Source organism: Plutella xylostella, chromosome 13 (genome assembly GCF_932276165.1).
Source record: "Plutella xylostella chromosome 13, ilPluXylo3.1, whole genome shotgun sequence".
NCBI classification, from domain to species: Eukaryota; Metazoa; Arthropoda; class Insecta; order Lepidoptera; family Plutellidae; genus Plutella; species Plutella xylostella.
Genome location: NC_063993.1, coordinates 10,608,353 through 10,630,441, shown reverse-complemented (window position 1 = coordinate 10,630,441; position 22,089 = coordinate 10,608,353). Strand labels below are relative to the sequence as shown.

Here is a 22,089-nt window from a genome sequence, read left to right as displayed (position 1 = left end):
CGGGGGTTACTCTCTAAGACGAAAAACTAAGTTTCTGCGCCAGTCACGACTCAATCTCGGTATAAAACGTGGCGAGCTCTCGTTCGTACATTTTTCGTCAGTATAGAGTACCTAACTCTGCTGAGCGTTCCTGATACGTTTCTGTGGAATTGCGACTTTAATGCGCAGTTTTGAAACCCGATTGAGATGAGATGCGTAGTGCAGGATCAACGATTTTATTGATCTACTTTCAGAAAAGTATGTTGGCAGTCTAATGATAATGCTAAGGAAGCATAGAACGTCGCGGGCTCCTAAGGTATGAGTCCCAAGTCACAATGAAGTGTCAAAAAGATGGCACCTATTTTCTAATGTAAACTGAGTAACAGAGGTTATAAACCTTATATAAGTCATGTAGGTATATTCTGTAATCAAACTCAGGGATAAAACATATCTTTTAATAACGTGTGAAGATTATAACAGCTACTATACACGCATTTTATCTCGCGCGCAGAATTTTAACATAGCATTTCTAAACCAACGTTAAACCCGCGTTTCATCTCGCACTTTAATTTCGCGTTCCTATTCGACGCGTTACCGCTGAAATGTGGTCTTTATTGCCTGTGTAATAAAGTTGAAAGTAGCCAGTCTACTTTGACAGGATATTACGAAGCCACAATGTCAGAAGCACCAGCGCTAGTTACGAAACTAAATGAGAAATGGAATAACAGTGGACGCGGACAAAGATGTCGCTTAGCTCCCAATTGTTAGCTTCTGCCCTGTTTAATTAGCGGTTTCAGTAAATAAAGGCCGTTGTGGACGCAACACTCACATTTCATGGCAAAAATGAACAGTTTATACGTTCTAGATTAGACTATGCTTGTTAAAAAACCTGTCAATACAAATCTCTTTTGCCAATACATCAGAGAAAAGCAGACGTGGCAAAGAAAGCTCCCCCACATCTCAGCAGTAAATAAAAAAATCACAACAAAAAATGGTTTCCGGTTCAAATCAGCCTTCACCCCTCCCCGCCCGCCCCCACCCCGCGACATCATTAGCATCCACCAAAATGAAGCCAAGTTGATGCCGTCAGGTTTAATTCAATTTACAATTAAAAACGGCCAGTGTTTATTCTTTCGCCTCCAATTCCTAATTCGGCCAATGAGCGGCCGAGTTCTTATTTTTTTTTCTTTTTTATATTTGTTTCCTACACTGTTTGCTGTGTCGTGAGTGGTTTGAATTCCGAATCGCTCTGACGATCCATTTAGATTGAGACTTCTCTTTGTGATGGCAGCGGCGATGGGCCCTGTGCCACGGAGATAAGGGCTATTGGAAATACGTTTGAAAGCCTTTACGTATTCTTTTGAGTGTGTGTTTGTCAGCTTTTAGGTCACACATTAAAACGAGCGGCGTCAATAAAAGCAGTCGCAATAATACAAAACTGTGTTTCATTGGGACTGAAACGTTTAATTCATTAGATATCAGCAATACAATCTCGTTTTGCCATCAGTACCGTCGAAAACAACAAATAGGTATTCGCTGTTTCGAAATTCAAGCGTAATATACATAGATAGCGTACATAGGTATAGATATAAACAAATAATCAGCTTAAAACCATCACATTAAAACGTGAAGTGTACTTTGGGGCTAATTCAATCATCATACCAAACAACGTGGTACGGGGAGAATGGGCAGAAGTGGACCTTTCATCTCCTAATAACGTAAAGGGGTAAGCTAACAGGCTTAGCAATCAGAAATGCGACATTGAAATAAATAAAAAGGGCAAGAATTGCTGGTGTTAAGGGGTGTGCCAAATATTTGACCGACTTCGAAAAAAAATGGTTTTGTAGTAAAGGCACTAGGCAATTTTTACGGTTGCCCAATTTTTTTCATTATCTGGGTTACTTTTACCGTCAGATCACTAGAAATAATCAATACATATTCAATAATCATCCCTTTGCCATAATCAGTGACTTTCTCGACTTCATCAAAGGTTAACTGGTAGAGAATGCTACTATAATTAACTTCGTCTTTGTACTTATTTATGAGCAATAAAGAATTTATAAAAAAATGCGTATCAAGCCAGCCTAACCTAACCTACCTAGCGGCGATGGCTCTATAATGAAGTGCTGAACTTTCAGGTCATGTATGTTACAGGGGCTAAGGGGGGGAAGGTAGCGGCGCGGGGGGTAATTGCCCTGATATACTGCTCTTTCGAATTTGGAGCCCCGCACAATGATAATGACCGCCCCGCTATAGTTTTAATCTCTTTTATCGGTGGACCTTTTCTGAACTTCGCGAAGTGAGTTACTGGGCTACGTTGTGAGGTAAAAATAGGGTTTTCATTACGGGTATTGCTGTTTTATCAGATATTTACACTGGAAGAGGAATGATTGCAATGAAGACATTTTATCAATAATTAGGTTATGCTACAAAAAAATATTGTGACTAATACCGTATTGTACTTAATACAAAGAATATGATAGTCAAAAAAAACATGTACCACTAAAACCTACATTCCCAGTGCGGTTACAAGCTTTTTTAACCAGCAGCAACCCTGCAACCCTATTAAACATTCCAAACTCAGTTAGCATTGCAAAGCTTACGGGTGACATAAGCGCAACAATTAATTTTGAGTTCCAACTTACCCGGGCCTCCCCCGGGCGTGGAGGGAACTGGGCCAAAGTGGTAAGACATTAATCTTTTGCTCACGCGAAAAGTATCGCGTAGATTACTGGGGGACTAAGATGTTTGCTAAAATCCGCCTATTCGGTGTAAATAATTAAAGATGTGTTGTTAAGGAGGGGAATTTACAGGTTTTTTTTACCTGCAGTAAAAAAAAGTGTTGGTATGTATGTGTGATTAACAGAAGCTACAAAAGTACAGATTCAAAACCATAGAATAAGTTTTAAACAAGTGAATTCCTTCTACATCTACCCCACTGTGTTATTGAGTTATTAGAACCAATGCCACTTTACCGCAACGTTACCGATATTTAATCAACAATAACGGTTAAACAAAAGTAATGTTAGTAAGTGACTGTGCCTCCTTTAGTTTCCACGTGAAAGGGGAGACTCGGGCAGATACGCTCATCGCACAAATAATACCTCGTTTTAGCCTCGACTCCCCTACGCATTTGTACTACAGATTAATCAAGAAGCCACTGAATTATAGTAAATACTAATTACTCAGAACATGTGACTACAAATCTTAGTTAATTGGCTGTAGGTAAGACGTAAATCTTTTTAAACCCTCGGTTTGAATCCGGATACAAGCCTTGTAAAGTGTGAGCTCATAGAATAGGTTTCGTTCGGTTGTGGAAAGTACAATGCGCAAAATGTCTTGCTCGCAAGAATCCGCTTATTTATCAGAAGATACTATTAAAGGGAACAGTTTTAGTAACAACTAGGTTAAAATACATAGGTAGGTACGCCATTGCATGAGCTCAAGAAATTTAGAATAATAATTATTACACTTAATAATATCATCATCAGGCTTCATAAGTCATTAAAGCCTTATTATAAGTACGCCAAGTTTTCCAGTCCTGTTCTACTCTAAACCACTACTTTGGTTGGAAACCTTGAACTTACTTACTGTACTATAATAGTAAATAAGTTCAGTTTTCCCATAGATACCCAAAGGAGAAAATAGCCCAGCAGGCTATAAAGTCAAACAAAATCATTAGGTACTGTTGGGAATTTATGATTGCAGTGAAAATGTTCAACTGAAATTCCTGATGGGGAGCAAATTAATATCCTGAAAAGGGGTTCGAACTGAAAAAGCCTGAAGGGTTCCGGCTGTGCAACGAAATTTCTATTCTCTTCTTAATTAGGAGTACAACTGGGCAATACACTTGGAAATACAAACCGCTCTTAAAAAGAGGATCGTAGAAGATAAATTTGAACGAACTCATCAAAATTGCGCTTTACAGTAAGCCATCGGAAATGTTACCCAATATAGCAATTTCATCAAAATAAGGGGGTACTATGTTAAAATAATATTCAAAGATTGGATGAATCCGATCTTACTTAATATCAGAAAGTTATTGAGCAAGATTTCCGAATCGCCTTAATGAACTATTTAAATTGAGAACTGAGTATGTACTGTCATCTCCCTCAGTCGCACTCCAGTGACGATATACCTATCTCTTTTGATCCTGTTAAAGTGCAACCGAGAGTTTTATGTGAGAATTATTCATAGCAGTGTAATTTATCCGTCGCACAGCAAAGCGACCAGTAATGGAATCCGGGTAGGTATAATATTTTCCAACAACGTAACTCGCGAGTTCAGTTCTAATCTTGAAGAAGTCGTAACTTATCATTAGAGAGTGGGAAATGAAATCGCTTTTCAGATTATTTTGTGAGGAAAAATACCGCCACCCCACGTTTTGCCATAAACGTAATACCTGGTTATTTAAAACTAGAAAAAAATTGATACTTTTGTTTGCAAGAATTTAATTACAATCAATTGACGACGCACAGAGTGATGCAGGCTTTTTTATAGACACATCCACTGTTAGCGCTGTCAATGAAAACAGTTTCTTTCCTAATTTCATACACTTTAAAGAGCTTTACTAAGGGCCATACACCAGTATTGCAATAAAAGAACCCCGTTTAAACTGACATGGCGGCGCCATCGCAAGAATTCACCAGAGTATAAAAGTATAATGATGTCTGCACCTTTGCGACACTCTGGCGATAGTCCCACACATATCTGTTGTTCTCAACTTAACTCAAAGCGTTGCGTAAAGACATGGGAAAGACACGGTAGGGTACGTTTTCAAAGAAATTCAAATAAGTGTGGTAGTGTTAGGGTGTGTGCACACTTTTATTTATTAAAATATACATCATATCTTTATTTTACAGGTATTGACCATGATTTAGTTAGTGTTCATGATTTACAAGAACATAAACTTCATTTGCTATGTAAACAAAATGTGTACATGATTAATTATATTCTCAAGACAGTAATAGTATTGTATTAATGGTAACCAATTTGTAAGCAGTAGTCAGAGGTGACTCGCAAGCGCATCACATACTTTTCACTGTACATTTTATACTCTCGTCGTGACCTTTTGTACTTATCTGTATAATTTTATAGTATCAACGAATATGTAAGTGGTTTTTATCGGAATAATTGATAATTATATGAAAATATATGTAATTGATGACTGAAATTACACACATACCATGTTAATATGAGAATTTACATAAAGTGCTCCTTTAATAATAACATTTTGTTCAACAAATTGCTTCGGAATTTGGTTAGTCAGGATTTCATCATATATGTACAGGCTTTAAATTTATTAAAAATACATTATTTATTTGCTGCTGAGGATTATAATTTATTACAGGCACTTAAACAATATTGTTATAAATATTCATGAAATTTTTTAACTAATTGTTAACTTACCTGAAACATGTGAGGTGTAATGGTCAGTGCTCATTAACCTTATTTATTTATTTATTTTACAACTAAACATATCATGAAACACATTCTGAATCATTCAAACATTAATGTTACTTGTTGGAGAGGTTACATTAATACAATGTCACGGTTCATAAATAATCCGTCTAGAATCTAGACTCTAAATATATAAATAAAGCTATGAGCACTTATTTAATAAATAATAAATAACAAGTCCACTAATCTTTACATAAAATTGAGTATTCATTAAATATCTTTGAAATAAATATTTGAAAATACCTAACTTGATTAATAATCTTTTCCAGTGTCTGATCAAAAGCTCGCAACAATAGTTCACTTATAAATAAAGTTTCGATTCTTGTAAATGGGCTCTTATATTATTTCATAAAGTATTCGAATTTGAATAGTTCATTAGAGGTTTTTATTAGTTACAAAGTTAGCGAAACTATAGAGCAATTCATAATTATGTTGAAAGATTGTTCCATTTATCATTCTTCGTTTTTAGCCTTTTTAGCCGACTTCGAAAAAAGGCGGAGGTTCTGAATTCTTGTCTGTTTTGTTAACATTCTCTCCACATAATATAGGCGCTGAATATAACGGTTTTGTCAATATCGATGACATAATGACATAATCAAACTCCCGTGGTCTCGTAGTCTGCTACGAAATTCTCGCGTAGCACGCGGCTACGACGGCGCGGCGTAGCAACGTCATTGCGAAAAAACTTTACTAATCGTGTTGTCAATACGCCTGAAACAATGCTTCGTTCAAGTAAAGAATTATGAATCGCGTTTTCGGCGAAACGTTAGTCGTTACCTCCTTATACTTACTCCAAAAAATAATCTTGTAAAATACTATATCCTGTATGGATATATCTAGTATCCTGTAATTCATGTACTTTAAACTAAGTCAACTGTCTGATTTGTAGATTACAACTTATTCGCATAACGCTCTACCAAAGGGTAGGTTACTATGTCTATAAATAGTAGGTACTTACGAACCAAACGTATCAATTCACTTACTTCGATTATGTTAAATCATAACATAACAACGTTCATGCTTTTAAACAGCTACGTTTATAACAGATCCAGTATGAACTTAGTACAACAGGAAGGCCCAGTGTTTGCAAAAATGTCGATCAATTCTCCGCTTCTCTCGCTTCTTCTCGAGTGCTTGCTTTGAGAATAGTGCCCCATAACACGTTTAACCTTTTTGCCCCACTCCCCTAACGCCGCGGCATATTTTGACAATATAATTCTGTTTGTATTTTTCTTGTACTTTAGTGCAAATATCGTTTTGAGGCACAAAGGGTTGCTGCAGAAATTGACTTTCGCTGTGACGACGGGCGGAAGCGTGCGGGATGTACTATCATATTCTGTTATCTATTTTCACTTAAGAAATGGAGAATATACATATTTATAGAAGCGACAGTCAGAAAAAGGGATACGTAACCCCGAGCACTAAGAGCGGTGGTAGCTCAGTCGGGTAAGCGCCCGCTTCTCACGCAAGAGATGCGGGTTCGATTCCCGGCGCTGACATGTACCAATGAGTTCTTTTAACTTAAGTACAATGTATACCATCGCTCTGACGGTGAAGGAAAACATCGTGAGGAAACCTGCATATCTAGATTTAGCACATCTAGATATGTGAACCCACCAACCCGCAGTGGACCAGCGTGGTGGGAAATGGTCCAAGCTTAGGAAGGCAGTTTAGACCTTGGGGATATGCACAAAGGTTCCCCACAGAGAATAGAATAGAATAGAATAGAACCCGGAGCACAAACTCTTTCATTTTAACATGAGTGATAAGCAGCATTATTTTAATACCAACTAGATGAAGTGTCAATGCAAATGAAACGTCTCGACAAATAACGCTCCATCTCCACCACCAAGCTCTTCTTCAATGAGCCGGTTAAGATAGGTTGAACTTTAAAAGGTTTGACAGTAAACACCGAATGGCGTAGTGGTTAGTGACCCTGACTTCTGAGCCGATGGTCCCGGGTTCGATTCCCGGCTGGGGCAGATATTTGTTTAAACACAGATATTTGTTCTCGGGTCTTGGATGTGCTTGTAAAATGGCAATAGGCCCGCCCCCTATTACATTGGGACTAACATAACACTCTGGCGAAAAGTGGGTGCAGCAATGCACCTCTGCCTACCCCGCAAGGGAGTACATTAGTACAAGGCGTGAGTGCGTGTGTGTGTGTGACAGTAAACAAAATGATTCGTTTTTGTATGTGGCCACCATCTTGTTAATATATTGTTCATCTTACATTTGACTCATAATTACCAATACAGATTAATTCTATATACAGAATCCTGCAGTAACCACCGCAGTATCGAGGGTCCTCGCGTTCAAAAGTTATTTCAGCTCAAGCATATTACACCGATATCGAAGCGAAACTAATAATGTACCGATAGCATAGTTCTGCTAATTATTTTGCTCTCATAACTTCGTTGTAAACTGTACTTGACTAAAAACTATTTGTATCTGCTGTAGAATGTACACGTTATCTAAATACTTAGGAACATAAATTCATGTTTCAAAAACAGGGAAAACATGTAATTAACTACCTAATACATTATATATTTATAATTTGGATTAAAAAACCGGATACAGTAATAGAATATAACTTACAGAAAAGAATCCCGTGTGTCTAAGGACCTTCACATTTTTACACTAATACATAAATAGTACCCAATACATAGAAAAGCGTTCCACTTAATTCACACCGGGACGTAGAGAGTGGACCCTCAAATGCACTCTCACACCCATTTACCGAGTAATGGCTCGTTGGGCCCACAAAATATGACCCTCATCACAGTTTTTATTAATGAATTTTTAATAAATTAATTTATAGCCTAATTAAAACCTTATTAGTAGTCATCGGCATGAATAAATTAATTTTATCGCCTATATATGTTTTAATCAACGTTACGGGTAACGACATGATAGCTGTTTATATTAAATACAATTTTAAATTGTAAATGTAAATTTGCTGTCGGAAAACCAGCTATGTAGGTAGGTATAGAAGCTTTTGTGTTCATCGATTTGCTTTTTATCTTAATGTAAGGGATACAAATATTGCTTTGTAAAATTGTAAGAACGAAGATTTACAAGTTACGTTATATATTACCTATACATAAAATAAGTAATTTCCACATCATAACAACGAAACTCTTTCACTTAAGATGTCTAAAAACACAATATAACCGATATCATGAATATCTTAGCTGCCAATTCCTGGTTTACGCTCAAAATTCGTGTAAATACTCCACCCATCTCCGATGATCGAATAAAAACAAAATGGATGCCGGGAAGCGTTTCTAGTGTGTCTAAAAAAACATGGCGCCCGAGCCCTTAAGAGCCGCTAGCAAACGTTGTAAGGAAAACAAGACCATTCATGCCTTTATTGGCGAGATATTTTCCGTACGAAATGCTTTTTTCCGCGAGCAAATGGAAACAACTCATGCTACGTCAGATAACTTCATTGAACCCGCCCTTTTCCTATTACAGAATCCGCTTAGTCAGTCAAATTTATCTTAAATAGATTACACTATTACTTATCCTAAAAGCTACAGGTAAGTATGCAAAATGTTTACGCGAAGGCGTCAGAATGAAAGCCTATACAAATTGAAGGCTGGATACAGCGCAAATAGGGAAATTGAAAGGCGCATACGATAAATGACTAGGCAGTTCCATTTTGGCGGGTCCTGAGTTCGGTCTCTTTACAAAATGGCTGGCGATCAGTCAACTTCGGGAGCAGGCCACTGCCATTATGTCATTTTTGTATAACGAACGAACGTGGTTTTTCTAAGCTCTACAGTAGCAGTTTACATACGAATGTATACTTTATAGTGCAGAAACATTTCAAGCTATGATCTATAAACGTTATAAATTATACTAATAAATGTACCAAAATATACTTTTGTCTTACATGCATTGATCAACGTTATTGTAGTGTGATTTTTCCAAGAAAATAAATGATAGCGTTATTTTTGTCTACTAATTCTTGCACATAAGGCAATTATAAAATTAAGTTAAGTAACTAATCAGATATCAGTAAAAAATGTGGCTTTAAAATAGAGTTGAGACTCACTAAGACTTCGTCTAAGTTGCTATAACTCACAGCAACTTTTCCTGTAGCCTAGTTCCTAGTTGCTATTTATGCCTGTAATAGTCGCTAAGTAATTATTAGTTTTAACGAAGATTGTTTTCTTTTGTTTCAGGTAAAAAACGTTAGTTTCCCGCCATTTTAACCTCAATACGTCAGTCAGGTAAACCTGATGTTACTTTTTTCGACAATTATTACTATGGCTTATTTTATGTTTCAAATGTAATTAGTTTGTTCTTTAGTGAAGTTTTTAAATGTAAAATTGATTTCAACAAATTTTTTTTTGCTTTAGTTGAGAAAATATATAATTATGGATGAATAACTTTAATTAGGGGTCAAGGGTATGTGTTCATAGACAAATATAATAACTGTAACAAGTTTTATATTGTAGCGTTTAAGTACCGTGAATATACAAGGGTTATTAAATCCAAACGAACAAATATTTTGCATGAAAACTTTTCATTTCAAATATTAGTAGTAGGCATTAGGTAGAATTTTAGCAAACATTTTCCCAAACTTTTAATTGGTGTATTTTGTTTGAGAGTAATTTTCTTTCTTACTTAGTATATAGAGTTGTAATTCGTTCTTTACCCTCGCATTACAACGTTTATATTTGGAGAAAGTTTATTATTATAATTATTGTGTTTTAAGGGTTTAACCATTTAATTGTATTAACAATGTGATATTACTACGTCATTAGTATTATGAATAAATATACTTATATTTTACCATTGCGATCAGTAAATTAGCAAATCTCCTTAACTTAAACACAAATTTAAAACACTCCATACAAAAACAGGACCATTTATGGAACTTATTCTTACAAAAAGCACAATGCTTACTTATAGTTAGATCTAACCGCATCATATAAAACCTTAAAACGGCGTTGATCGCTGGTTCATCAATCCATGGCGCTGGCCGATCCGGTACAAATTTCCTGCCACCCGTATCCGCCAGTTGAGGCAAGCCCTGCGTGATAAATGCTCTGTGCCGCCATTCTCTACCGCTCGCCTTCCGAAGCGTGTGCCAAATTCATTGCGAAACGGTCACTATTCGGTGGTCACGACAGCCGCCGCCGACTTAAAGGCGTGTGCGTAAGTTGTCTTCAGAAAATTACAACATCCATGGTTGAAAAAATAACTTTACAGTGATTCTCAACACTATTTAGAATGTTACATATGTAATAAACGGAAGCTAAGCAACGGCCAATTTAGTAAACATTCTCTTTGACATTGGTAGCGAAGGGCAATAAATCTGAAGTGACGATTCCTTCCAACATAAACTCGGAGGCGGCGCAGGTCCACGGGCCTATTTACGAGGTTCAGGGCGCGATTTAGCCGCTGTTAAAGAATGATGGCACCATAAAAACTCTACGGCATCGGTAAACGTTTCATGTCAAATGTATAGACTATAAAGATTTTATTCGAAATGTCACGAAAACTGGCCTCCGGACATCCACACTTCTCGCCAAAACGCCCAAAGCCAGTTACGCAAGTTACCCCTCATACCGACACGCGAAAATGTATAGACACGTTCCGTTTGAACACGACTAACTAACTCATTTAAAATTCTATGCTAAGCTCTAAAAATGTACATCCAAAAGCCCGCTAAAAATACACGCTCAAAAAACGCGACAGATAGAAAACCTGTGTATTTTTCAAACAAATCTCGCAGACAAAAGTTGGTCCGAAACGAATACGGAGACCGCCCGCCTTTTCTCACTATCTGAATTGCAAATGGCGGCGATGACGTCACGGAACTAAAAGTGTCGGCAAACTTCGGATTAAACTCAGACGTGCAGGTACAGAAACAAAAACCTCACTTACAATTATGATAATACGCTCGCATCTCGCGGCGGGATTTGCATGGCGATCCGTCGCCTGTGTCAACCCGGCTACCTGCCGATGAATTATGCAGCCGAGATACACCACTTACCCAGCGTATTAACATATTTATTAATAAAATAAATATCAGAGGCAAGATCTCTCGGCGCCGCTATGAATGAAACTTGGAGCTGCTGGCTGAATGGATGAATGAGCGCGCCGCACATACAGGATGTCTTCGACGACTTTAACTATTCACTTCAGTATTCTGGGGATTCATTTCGATGAACCAAATGTATGTAAATTAGTAGTTAATTATAATTATGAAGATTTTTCAGTAATTGTTGCATAAAATGTAAAACAATGAAGATTTATTTGTATTGAGTATGTGTTGTCAGTTACAACCCTCTTCTTATTGCATTTCCAGTGTATTTTCAGTATTTTCATATGTACCTTTGTATTGTATTGATGTTTATTTCGGATTGTTGATACTCGTAAATTGTATGTAACCAAATTACATACACAAGGTAACGTAGCACAATACGAATTGAGTTATAATAATTACCGGTTAACTTAACGCAAACAAACACACAAAAAGGCCGTGTTGGTTTAATTTTTAAGTAAACTGTTTACTTCCATTGTAAACGTTTTGCTTCATTATAATATTTATACAGACCTAACGATTTAAATAATTATTGAAACACAAACAAAACAAAAGTGAAATGCTTTTGCGAGGGCCGCTACAAATTAAAAGATGAGCTCGTTAAACATTCACTATGGAGACCGACATCGATGTATCGGACAATTAACTTTATTTCCCTAGTCGCAGCAGCGGGCTTCGTAAACGCGCCAATGCTCCGGGGACGCTGCAATTCTGTCCGAAAATTTATACTGCGAAATTAAATACGTGGATTGCAGGTGAATCGGAACTCCGTAAAAAAGGCTGACGGCTCCCGGCTGACCCTAATTTATAGACCTCGAGAGAGAAGAGATAGAGCAGAAAAAAACAAAAACGCAAGAGAAATCGCAATTATTTATTACACTTTTACATTGCTTTACTATCCAGTACACCTTCATTTAAAATTTGAAAGTTGTCCTTTTAAGTTTTTCAAAGTTGGTAACACTGACTGTCATATCATATCTCCCGCCTAAGCATCTGTCAGCGGAAAGCGGTTGCGTTCAGAAAGCAGCCGTCGCATTATGCGGCACGAAATACTGCGCCAAGTCGCCGCCGCGTCCTGAATTATGCATGCATACTCCGAACATTAGACCGATACCACCGCGGCGTTCGGATTAAATATGGACACCCTGTTTAGTCATTCCGCGGCTAACTAGCAGGTGAGAATGTAAGAGCTTGTGACGCGGTGTGTGCATACTTGGCGTTTCTGAACGTACATGTCGATATTGTAAGGAGTAATTTTATTGCCAGCTATAACTTCCTTTTACTAGGCTGTAGTTCAGTGCGTAAGCTCGTGGTATTCTAATTATGTATTTGCATAGTTAATGTCACTTGTTGTAGCAGTACCTATATACATAATTATATCCTATTATGCTATTTCGTTACTTAATTCTGTGTACATTTCCAAATGCACAGAAAGTGACATAACAAAATGTAAGTACACCATAGATATGAAATTGACTAACAATTATTACTTCGACAGTCCCCAACCAACTTTGTAATTTGTACAGATTTTAATTGTCGTAACAATTACACGGTACTATAATTAGTTGTCGGTCTGGACGTTATTTCAGTCCTGTGACCTAATATAGGGGTTCATAGGTGACAGCAGATAGGTAGGGCTGTGTGTATTTCAATATTATTCGAATACTGATTGTTTTTATTTATTTAAGTACACAATTATTACTCGGGAACCCCTTTCTAAAATTCTGTGACAGTGGAAAAAATTCAAAAACAAATTTTAGTTTAAACATTATTAAAATTTAACTTCGAAGAATCGATTGATTAGCACATGATTTGACAGAGTTAAATGTTATTAGTGCCTTCATAATCACTACCTATCTTTCAGTGTAGAAACTTCACGCAAGTTCATATATTTGTCCTTATGTAACATAATAAGATGTTTCTTAAGTAAAACAGATTGCCCAACAGTTCACATGAATAGTTCGCTCTGACAGCGGCATATATTTTCACTTTCATACTTTATTCTGTTCTTTTCAGAAAACCTAAGTCTAGACATACGACTAAGTGGCCATGTTTTTTTCTATTCGATCTTCGTCACACCCGCATCTTAAAGTTTCTTCGAACTGAAAATAAAATCACCTATACTTATATATTTTATGTATTGTTCGCGTCCTTTACAGTTTTATTTAACTTTTCCTTTTTACTGCTTTCGAAAAGAAAAAATCTTGTAGATCCAAGCGTTTTATGAAATAGCGTGCGTGTGCTTGTGTAGTCTGGTTTTTATCAATATAAACTAGCGATCGAAATATTTTATCTAAGTAAAGGAATTTAAAATAAAACAAGAAACAAAACCAAATATGTATTTTATAGCTTGATCCCAAAACTCAGCAAAAAGTACGCAAAAGACGTCGGCACCGAAAACTATAAATAGATCTGTGTTTATTTAAACAGTTCCCCCGCCCGCATGGCTAAGAGAGAGTACTTTTATTTTTACAAGAAAACTTTTATAATTCGGCGCCGTTTTTCGCGGAGAACCTCGTTAGGGTTCCTTTGTAGTGTTCCGTAGCGCGGGTTCCGTGAGGGTTCCGTAGCGCGGGTTCCGTGAGGGTTCCGCGCCATCGCGCTCCGGTTGCTTGTTCATTCCACGTGTAATTAAATGACGGTTTTTGGTAAATTTCAGTAAGCATGTGTGGGTATATCAATGAATCATATTATTACATTTATGTTTATTTTATCTCAAAACAAAAAGATGGATAAAGTGAACTGTGTTTGTTCTGTGTCGCTAGCAGATAGACCGAAATAATGTAACCTGATACATAAACTTACCTAACGTATTATTGAGCTATGTTACTTGAAGACAAATTTAGCTGTACTAAAAATATACTCCCATTCATCATAATTGTCGAGGCTTCCGACTAAAGCTACGTACACACACCACACAAAAGCATCTCTACCCATACCACAGTAATAGCACAGGCACAGGCAGCCAAGAAATTAGGGAAACTCATCAAACCCCGACGTCCGAATGCACCAGCACCTCTAAAACCGAAGTGACGAACGCCATCCTTGAAGCGGACCGTCACTCGAACGGAAAAGAGACGCAACAAAACGACACCAGAGTGCTCTGTACAAGAGGGTTACTCTATACTGACGAAAAACTAACCAACGAGAGTTGTCGTGCAATCGGCACGTTTAATACAACGAGATAGAGTCGTGTCTCGCGCATTAGCGCGCCGAAACTTCGTTTTTCGTCATATAGAGTGACCGGTACAGTCGCCGCCGTATTCACAAAGAGGTACACTCGACGGCATAATTGCGACGGCCAGCGGTGGCGGCAGAAGGCAGGGTGTAATGCATTTGCAGGACTGACAGATGACGTCGATAGTGATGCGTTGTGCAGTCGTGTTCTACGGGTGTTGAAAAATGGGTAAATAAGCCAAAAGGGGGTTTGAACAAGTTTTGTTCTACTGCTTTTGGGAATTTGGCTTATCCATAGAAGCTTTGTCGCAACATTCTGTACATTGATTTTGCAATAAAATCTACCAGCAAGGAATATTTACCGACTTACGAGATTTCCAATCGTGTTAATTTTCATTTGTTTATAAGTAAGTTAGTAACTATTACATAGTAAAAAAATCTTCGTTTCTAAGGACACAAAATACATATTTAACCAAGCAACTCAATCAGACTATCGCATAGTTAATGCAAATCAATCGAATACTAGATTCATTGAATCCGCCCTTTCTACGGCAATGAAAGCCTGTGGGGTCACTCTCTCAATCCACGAACGTCACGCATTGCCACACAATTGGCACGCTTGATACAATGACATAGAGTCGTGGTTAGTGCTGCTTTTCCGAAGCTTCGAAGCGCTGCGCGAACCACCGCTCTATCTCGTTGTATCAAGCGTGCCGATTGCGTGACAATTCTAGTTCGTTCGTTAGTAAATTCAGAGAGTGACCCCCCAGTACTGAAGTTGATGGAAAATTAACAATAGCACGTAACTATGTATGCTCTATGTGTTGAAGTTGTATTGTTACACCGCCATCGATCCCGCGCTGCATTATTGAGCAGAAGTGGGAACCGAGCCGATATGTTACTATGAATCGGTCCGTTCCCAGCTCGGCACATCATTACATGGTACTTATGTAAAAAACGTTTTTAGTTGAAATAGTTTCATTTAAGTTAAAAGATACATTTTATTTGATAATAATAATACGAGTGTGCAAAAAAAATTGCGTGCTGCATAAACATAAAGTAAACAAAAACCCCAACGGTGATTATAGATTTAAAAATGTAGGCTTTGATATCTCTAAATAAATTAAGTGTGAAGTATTTAGCCTCTTCATCTACCCATTGGTCAAGGTAGAATAAAAATATTTATACTGCCGTGCGTGAAACAGATATAAATTACAATACAACGGCTTATTCTATTATTGATATTCTACCTATATTCTATTACTCGTATTCTATCATAGCATAGGAGCGGCCCGCCAAGGCGTTCACCTGTCCGTCTGTACACGCCGCACTGCGGGCTGATGCGACTCGTAATAACACCCCGTGACATTTCGCGAACCTTCCACAATGTATGGACATGGAGCTCGCGGCCCACTCTTATGAATATGTGGGGTAATAACCTGACCAACGTTCAAAATTCCTGAGATTCAACATTAAAAGTAGCATAACTTTTGACCGGAGAAGTCGATTTTGAATTATAACTAAGAACACTGGAGGTAACATTACCAATGATTCAAAAAACAAATCGACACACGGGCCTACGAGCCACAGACAGATACACATCCACAATAACTGTTTTTCCGTGGGGGGTTACGTGTAGCTGATAGTGGATGGAAGAGGAATATTGTTATGAAATAATTTAAAATGTAGAAAATACACTCACGGGCAATGAAACAGTTCCACTCACAAAATGTCGATACCAAACAACCCCAATTTTCTCACACATTTTTAGTTGGTAAATCCTAATGAAATGTACTTCAATGTTTCAGAAGGCTTCATTAAACTAGCCTTTTCCATTTAGGAGTAATTTGGTGTTTCTCTCAGTGGAACCTTTTCATTGCCCGTGAGTGTATAATTATGTCCTCACGAAATTACTTTGAGTAGGTATATTATTTATATTTACAAACTTACTAAATCTTAAATTCATGATAACAACTTGATAGTATAACATCTGCTCTTGAAACATTCAGTAAGTGGAAAAGTTTAAAAATATCTAAGTAGTTATGCAATCTCGTTCACAATTTGTTTATTCCAAGAAGCAGCCGACTTAATAACATCAACGATATTACCGAAATTCGCCCGAAAAATTCCCAAGAAACATTTCTTTTTTACATAAAAGATCAAAAACGTATCTATCATCCTTTTTACGTTGTATGGAAACAGTAAAAGCACTTACTGTTCTATCGAAAGGGTTTCGACTACGATCGTAATCTTGGGAGGTAATATCCTCCCTTGCCCTGAGAGTAACCCTCTTAATAATAGGAGAGGAGGCTCCAAGGCGTCTGTCTTGGTTCTCCAATAAGGCATGGTGTTGGGGAAACTCTAGATGCATGCGATTCTAACTCTTACCACGAATGAATTAAGAGCGGTTTAACAAACTAGTTTAACGTCTGGTGAGGCCTTCGACCATTTTATAAAATCAAAGGGTGAGGCCTACTCTGCAGTCTGTACACAAGCATATTGTCCAAATGTAGAGCACCATCATATTTGTAACCCTCTAGAAAAAGGTTAGAAAATTACATAAAATAACAAGTTTACAAACTGACCTAACCAAACTTACTTACCCAGCCACGAAACAAAATTTTCATTACAATATTTTGTCATTGAATTATTATTTGATTGGTTATTATTTATCATGAATATTTTTGTGTGTCCTTGTGCGTAAAACGTAGTAGCGTCTCAATATTCATGTGTAAATAACATGAAAATTGTTTTCCTTGAGATTTTCCTCAAAGAAATATTAACTAAATTCCCGATACATGTTGCGTTGTATAAGTAAAGCTACGTACACACACGAGAACGGAAGCACCATAAGTCAATTTACCGCAAGACGCCATTTATCTCTGTCAGCCCGGCCGCTAGTGTGGAATCGCCTTTGCATTAGGCTTGTGATAGCGCTTAAACGGCACGCCGTTTTTTTTTAATTTAATGTGTGTTTGATCATTTTGCGTATCAATCTTCGTTGCCAGGATGTGGGTTTAATCTGTGATTTATCCGGATATTTGCGGCCTGTTTAGGGCGATGTCCTTTGCCGAAAAGTCGATGTCAAGTTGGTAAATTATACGCTATTACGCTATAAGGGCGCCTTCAAATTAGTCGCTTATTGCCGCGCGACTGCAGCGCTGCTGCAGCGCTGCAGTCGCGCTGCTGTCTAAATTCCATATAAATTATTAACGCGCGACTGCAGCGCTGCTGCAGCGCTGCAGTCGCGCATCTTTTAAATTACAAAATTTATATGGATTTTGACAGCAGCGCGGCTGCAGCGCTGCAGCAGCGCTGCAGTCGCGCGACAATAAGCGACTAATTTGAAGGCGCCCTATAGGTCGACAGATATTTTTTCTATTTGAAATAAATATTTTACGTAATACATTAAAATAAGAATAGAATAATTTAAATCCAACAATAGTAACTCTTATGTACTAAAGAAAAAATCTGAATAGCCATTCATAAACACGAGTAACCTGAAATTATTTCATTACAGTCCTGGAACAAATTTTACACAGCTGTATTTTTGTGGAAATATTCGTAATTCCTCCGTTATAATGGGCGGGCGCGGGCGTGGGGGAAAAATCTGAAATCTTTTATATTCTTAGACGGTAGTTAATTTTAATGTTTTCAGTAATTAACGAATCTTCAAGTTCGAGTGTGGGACGAGTGGAGCCGTAATCAGGGTTCAGGGGGGCGCAAGTACAAGCTTCTGGGGGGGCGAATATTATTTATCATTTGATTTTATTAGGATTCAAACTATATTTAACAAAAAACGCCGTTCGACGTACTGATGTTTACGTTCTTTTTCTTAGTTGATAATTATGGTCAAGATGGGACATTTTAAATGATAATAAAGAAGTGTCTGGCGAAACTCGACTATTCAAATTGGTATGTCGAAGGCTAGTTAGTGGTGGCTATAGCAACGCTTTCGCTGAGGAGTATTTGGTCTCATTTAGGTACGTCACATTTTATTTACTTTTGAAAGTTATATTTTAAATGATAGTATTAAAAGATGTACTTAATTTTGTTAGCGCCCCAGATCCGCTAACCTCTCGCCCGTCGCCTTCAACTTAACGCCCCGTGGCAGCTCAAAGGGGGTTCGCTTCCTCAGAATTTTTATAACGAAAGAAAATCGGATATTTTCATATTTTTCCCAGCTTTTTAATGAGCACTCATTTGGTGCAACCTACAAGAGGATGTTAAGTGAATCTTGCTTTATAAGTTGCAATTACTTTTAAGTTACTCTCAAGTTGCAAACCATCTTTGGGACTTTGCCAACATTTTCTTTAAATTTATAAATTGGAGTCGGTGAAAATCTCTTTTTTTAAATAGCAACTTTTTTATAGAAGTTGACTCGTAGGTCTAGCACTTTAAATCATAATTTGTTTTCCATTAAAATATTTCGACCAAAATCTTAAGGTACCAGGGGGTGATAAAATCAAAGGAGCTTCTTCCGCCGCTCTCTGTCGGGTCTCACGTGTTAGACAAGGACAGGTGTAGCAATTTGACAAGGAGCCAAACCAGAGGCGAACTCAGAACAAACATGACCCTGCATCGATCGCCGATACACGTGCACGGCCTCAACTTGTTCGCAACTCGGGTAAAACACCCTAAGTGCGTCCCCTGGGCCCGCGAATAGATAGCTAAACTTTTGTTTGTACCTTTATGAGAGAAGATAGCATCTAATTGGACAGGTGTGCTGTCAAATAAGTCTGCTTACCGATACAGAGATAGAATTGAGTGTTTCATTTATTTTTTTGTTGGTATAAACCTGGAGCCGGAAAAGCACGACAAAATGCAGAACATTGAATGTTTAATCGAAAATGATTGAAACATTTCTCGTTTGATGTGCATCCTTAATTACCGCGTAAGCAGCTCCAATTCCTATAATTCAACTTTTAATTCCGAATGGAACCATCCAAGAATACAATTTGAATTTAATCTAGCGAGACACCCCATTCACAATATTAAAATATGATTGCACAGCGGCCGTGAGGGGCGCGGGGGGGGATCCGAACGCAATCACGAGCCGATCGCGGGCTCTTTTCAAATCGGCTTATCCGTCCTTAGGTCTCATCTAAGCATGTTAATCTGCCCTCAGAATTGCATCTTTGAAGCTGAGTGTGTAAAGTTTATTTTCGTGTAGCGGCTCAGGCGGTGGGGTTTCCTGGATCGTCGGAATCTTCACCGTAATGGTTTCATCGGTGGGCAGGATGCGTCGAGCTCGCGCCGTCTTTGAAGCGTAATTATGGAGAATCCCACCCGAAATTAATTCGGCGATAAGCCGCCTGCGGTGCCCCTCGAGTATTGCATCTGTGAACGATTCAGCCACCTCATTATCGGTTTTTATTCAGCACGGATTCCGCTAATGAGATGATGAAAACTTAAAACCGTCTCGCTTGTGTTTAGTTTCGCGTAGGTAGATGTGATGCGGTATTTAACGTAGTTCCACCATTCTGCAGAGCTCGTATTCCCGTATGAAATCTTCAGCCACGAACAATGCCTAGCTGAAATAACTAAAAGCGTAACGGGGCAAGTGTGAATAATGCATTGTTAAAAATTCACAAGTTTCTGCCGACCGCAGACGCATCGGTCGTTTGACATGGAAATGTGCAAGGGAATTTATTCAAACGGAGGTACCGGTGCCCCCCCGCGTTGCCGCCCCCGCGCCCGCGCACGCACCGCCCCCGCACTCGCTGCGGCCCTGTGGAAACTCGTGTTAGTGGTTATTTGCATAATATGTTTGTGTGTAAATGAGTAGGCTGTAGTGTAAAACGGTGGCAGCTATGAATTATTGGCAATGTTGTGATATTCATTGGATTGGTTGGATGTATTCTTTTGTAGTTACATTCCGATTTTTACTAATAGTTGCAAATTTCCATCCCTTTTCTTTTCTTTTTTTTCTATTTAAATTTAGCTAAACTTAACGCTTAACACAACAAAACATTCGCAAGGCAACCCTATTCTTTTACGAGGTAGCATTTGGCTACACCTCACCCAAATATATGCACATTCGATTGCGAGACGTGGAGCGGAGCGGACGTGTAGCCTCCGCTCCTGAATCGACCGTAAATTGCTTCAGAAATCTTTTTTCCCGATTGTTACTTTATTAACTTGTCAATAAACGAAGACGCACGTGACTTGCTAAAGTGGCAAGTGTGGGGGGCACAAGTTAAATTAAACTTGTCGAAAGATAAATGGAAAAATTCTATCGATATCTCTCCCTTTTATATTAATCGTTCTAAAATGTGTTTGTGAACAAACGCACCCTCCAAATAATGATGCGAGCCATTTTTCGCTTCGTCAGGATTTACTCATCGTGTGTGCCTTTCATCCATTTTGTAATTTACTTTCTCTCTACTGGAATGTACATTTAATGTTACCCAGTTAAAAACGTTTTGATAATGATTTAGCTACTTACAGTAAATCATTCAAATGAGCCCGATAAACCTGCGCTGAAACTATTTCCCGGCCGCAAAACACAACATTTAAGCAAAGCCCTGAAAATTAGGAACACATTTCAGCTTGGAAAACCGACGCATCAAAACCAACGAGGCTGATCGACTAAACGCGGCGATATAGGGTGAATGTGCCAATTAACGACCAGTCGGACGTAGCGCGCCGTGAGTCTACCTCTTAATACCTCGTTTTAAATAACAAAAGCGTATTACAAGCGTTTTTCGCCGCGTACCAGACGCGGGGTGGCACGCCCTCCGCCGGCACCTGTCCGCACTCCAGATATTCCGGAGGGATTTTTTTACCTTAAACCCCTCTTTTCTTTTAAAGTTTACGTAATTTTCCATAAAAAAAATTGGAGCTGGTGATGAGTCACGTAAGCTATAATGGATTCGAGTTGATACGATTGTTTTTCGAGTGTAGGTAATTTGCGTTGAATTATTTTTTCATTTAGATTGTAAGTAGCAGATAAAACCCTAACTTCGAATATGTATTCAATCTTCTTTATTGAAAAACTTTTCGTAAAACGTTTCCTTTCAATCGAATATCAACATATCCATCCAATAAAGTCCGATTCTTTAATTACTCTATAGAATACGTTTCACTCACATTTTCCCACTCTGATTTATTAATAACACAAATCAAACAACACACTCGTCAATACCGTGAAAGCAAAGAACAAAAATACAGAAGCATTAAAAATTGAGACCCACGTGTCTGTTCCGGCCCACATCGATGTCATTACATTTTTATTTAAAAAGTGAGGTGTTTATCGAGCAAGCGGCGCTCACACTCGGGGCTTACTTTAATATGGCACGTGGTGCATTTGCATCCATTTCATGGGCCGCAAACTTTCAGTCCGTAACTGGGACATTCACCTTATAACATTTTACGATTACTCTCGAACAACAACAGAGATGGAGTATGCT

The 22,089-nt window shown here is 38.2% G+C and overlaps 1 protein-coding gene across 6 annotated transcripts in view; it reads left to right on the top strand.

Moving 5' to 3' along the window:
• LOC105385660 (teneurin-m) overlaps positions 1–22,089 on the top strand; it is a 392,514-nt gene that overhangs the window by 318,053 nt on the left and 52,372 nt on the right. For 5 of the 6 annotated variants that reach the window (XM_048625228.1, XM_048625225.1, XM_048625224.1 and 2 more), the window contains one exon: positions 9,630–9,638. The exons of the other annotated variant lie outside the window; for it this stretch is intronic. In XM_048625228.1, the coding sequence (XP_048481185.1) occupies positions 9,630–9,638 (9 nt within the window). The remainder of the gene's footprint in view (positions 1–9,629; positions 9,639–22,089) is intronic. 6 annotated transcript variants of the gene reach the window in all.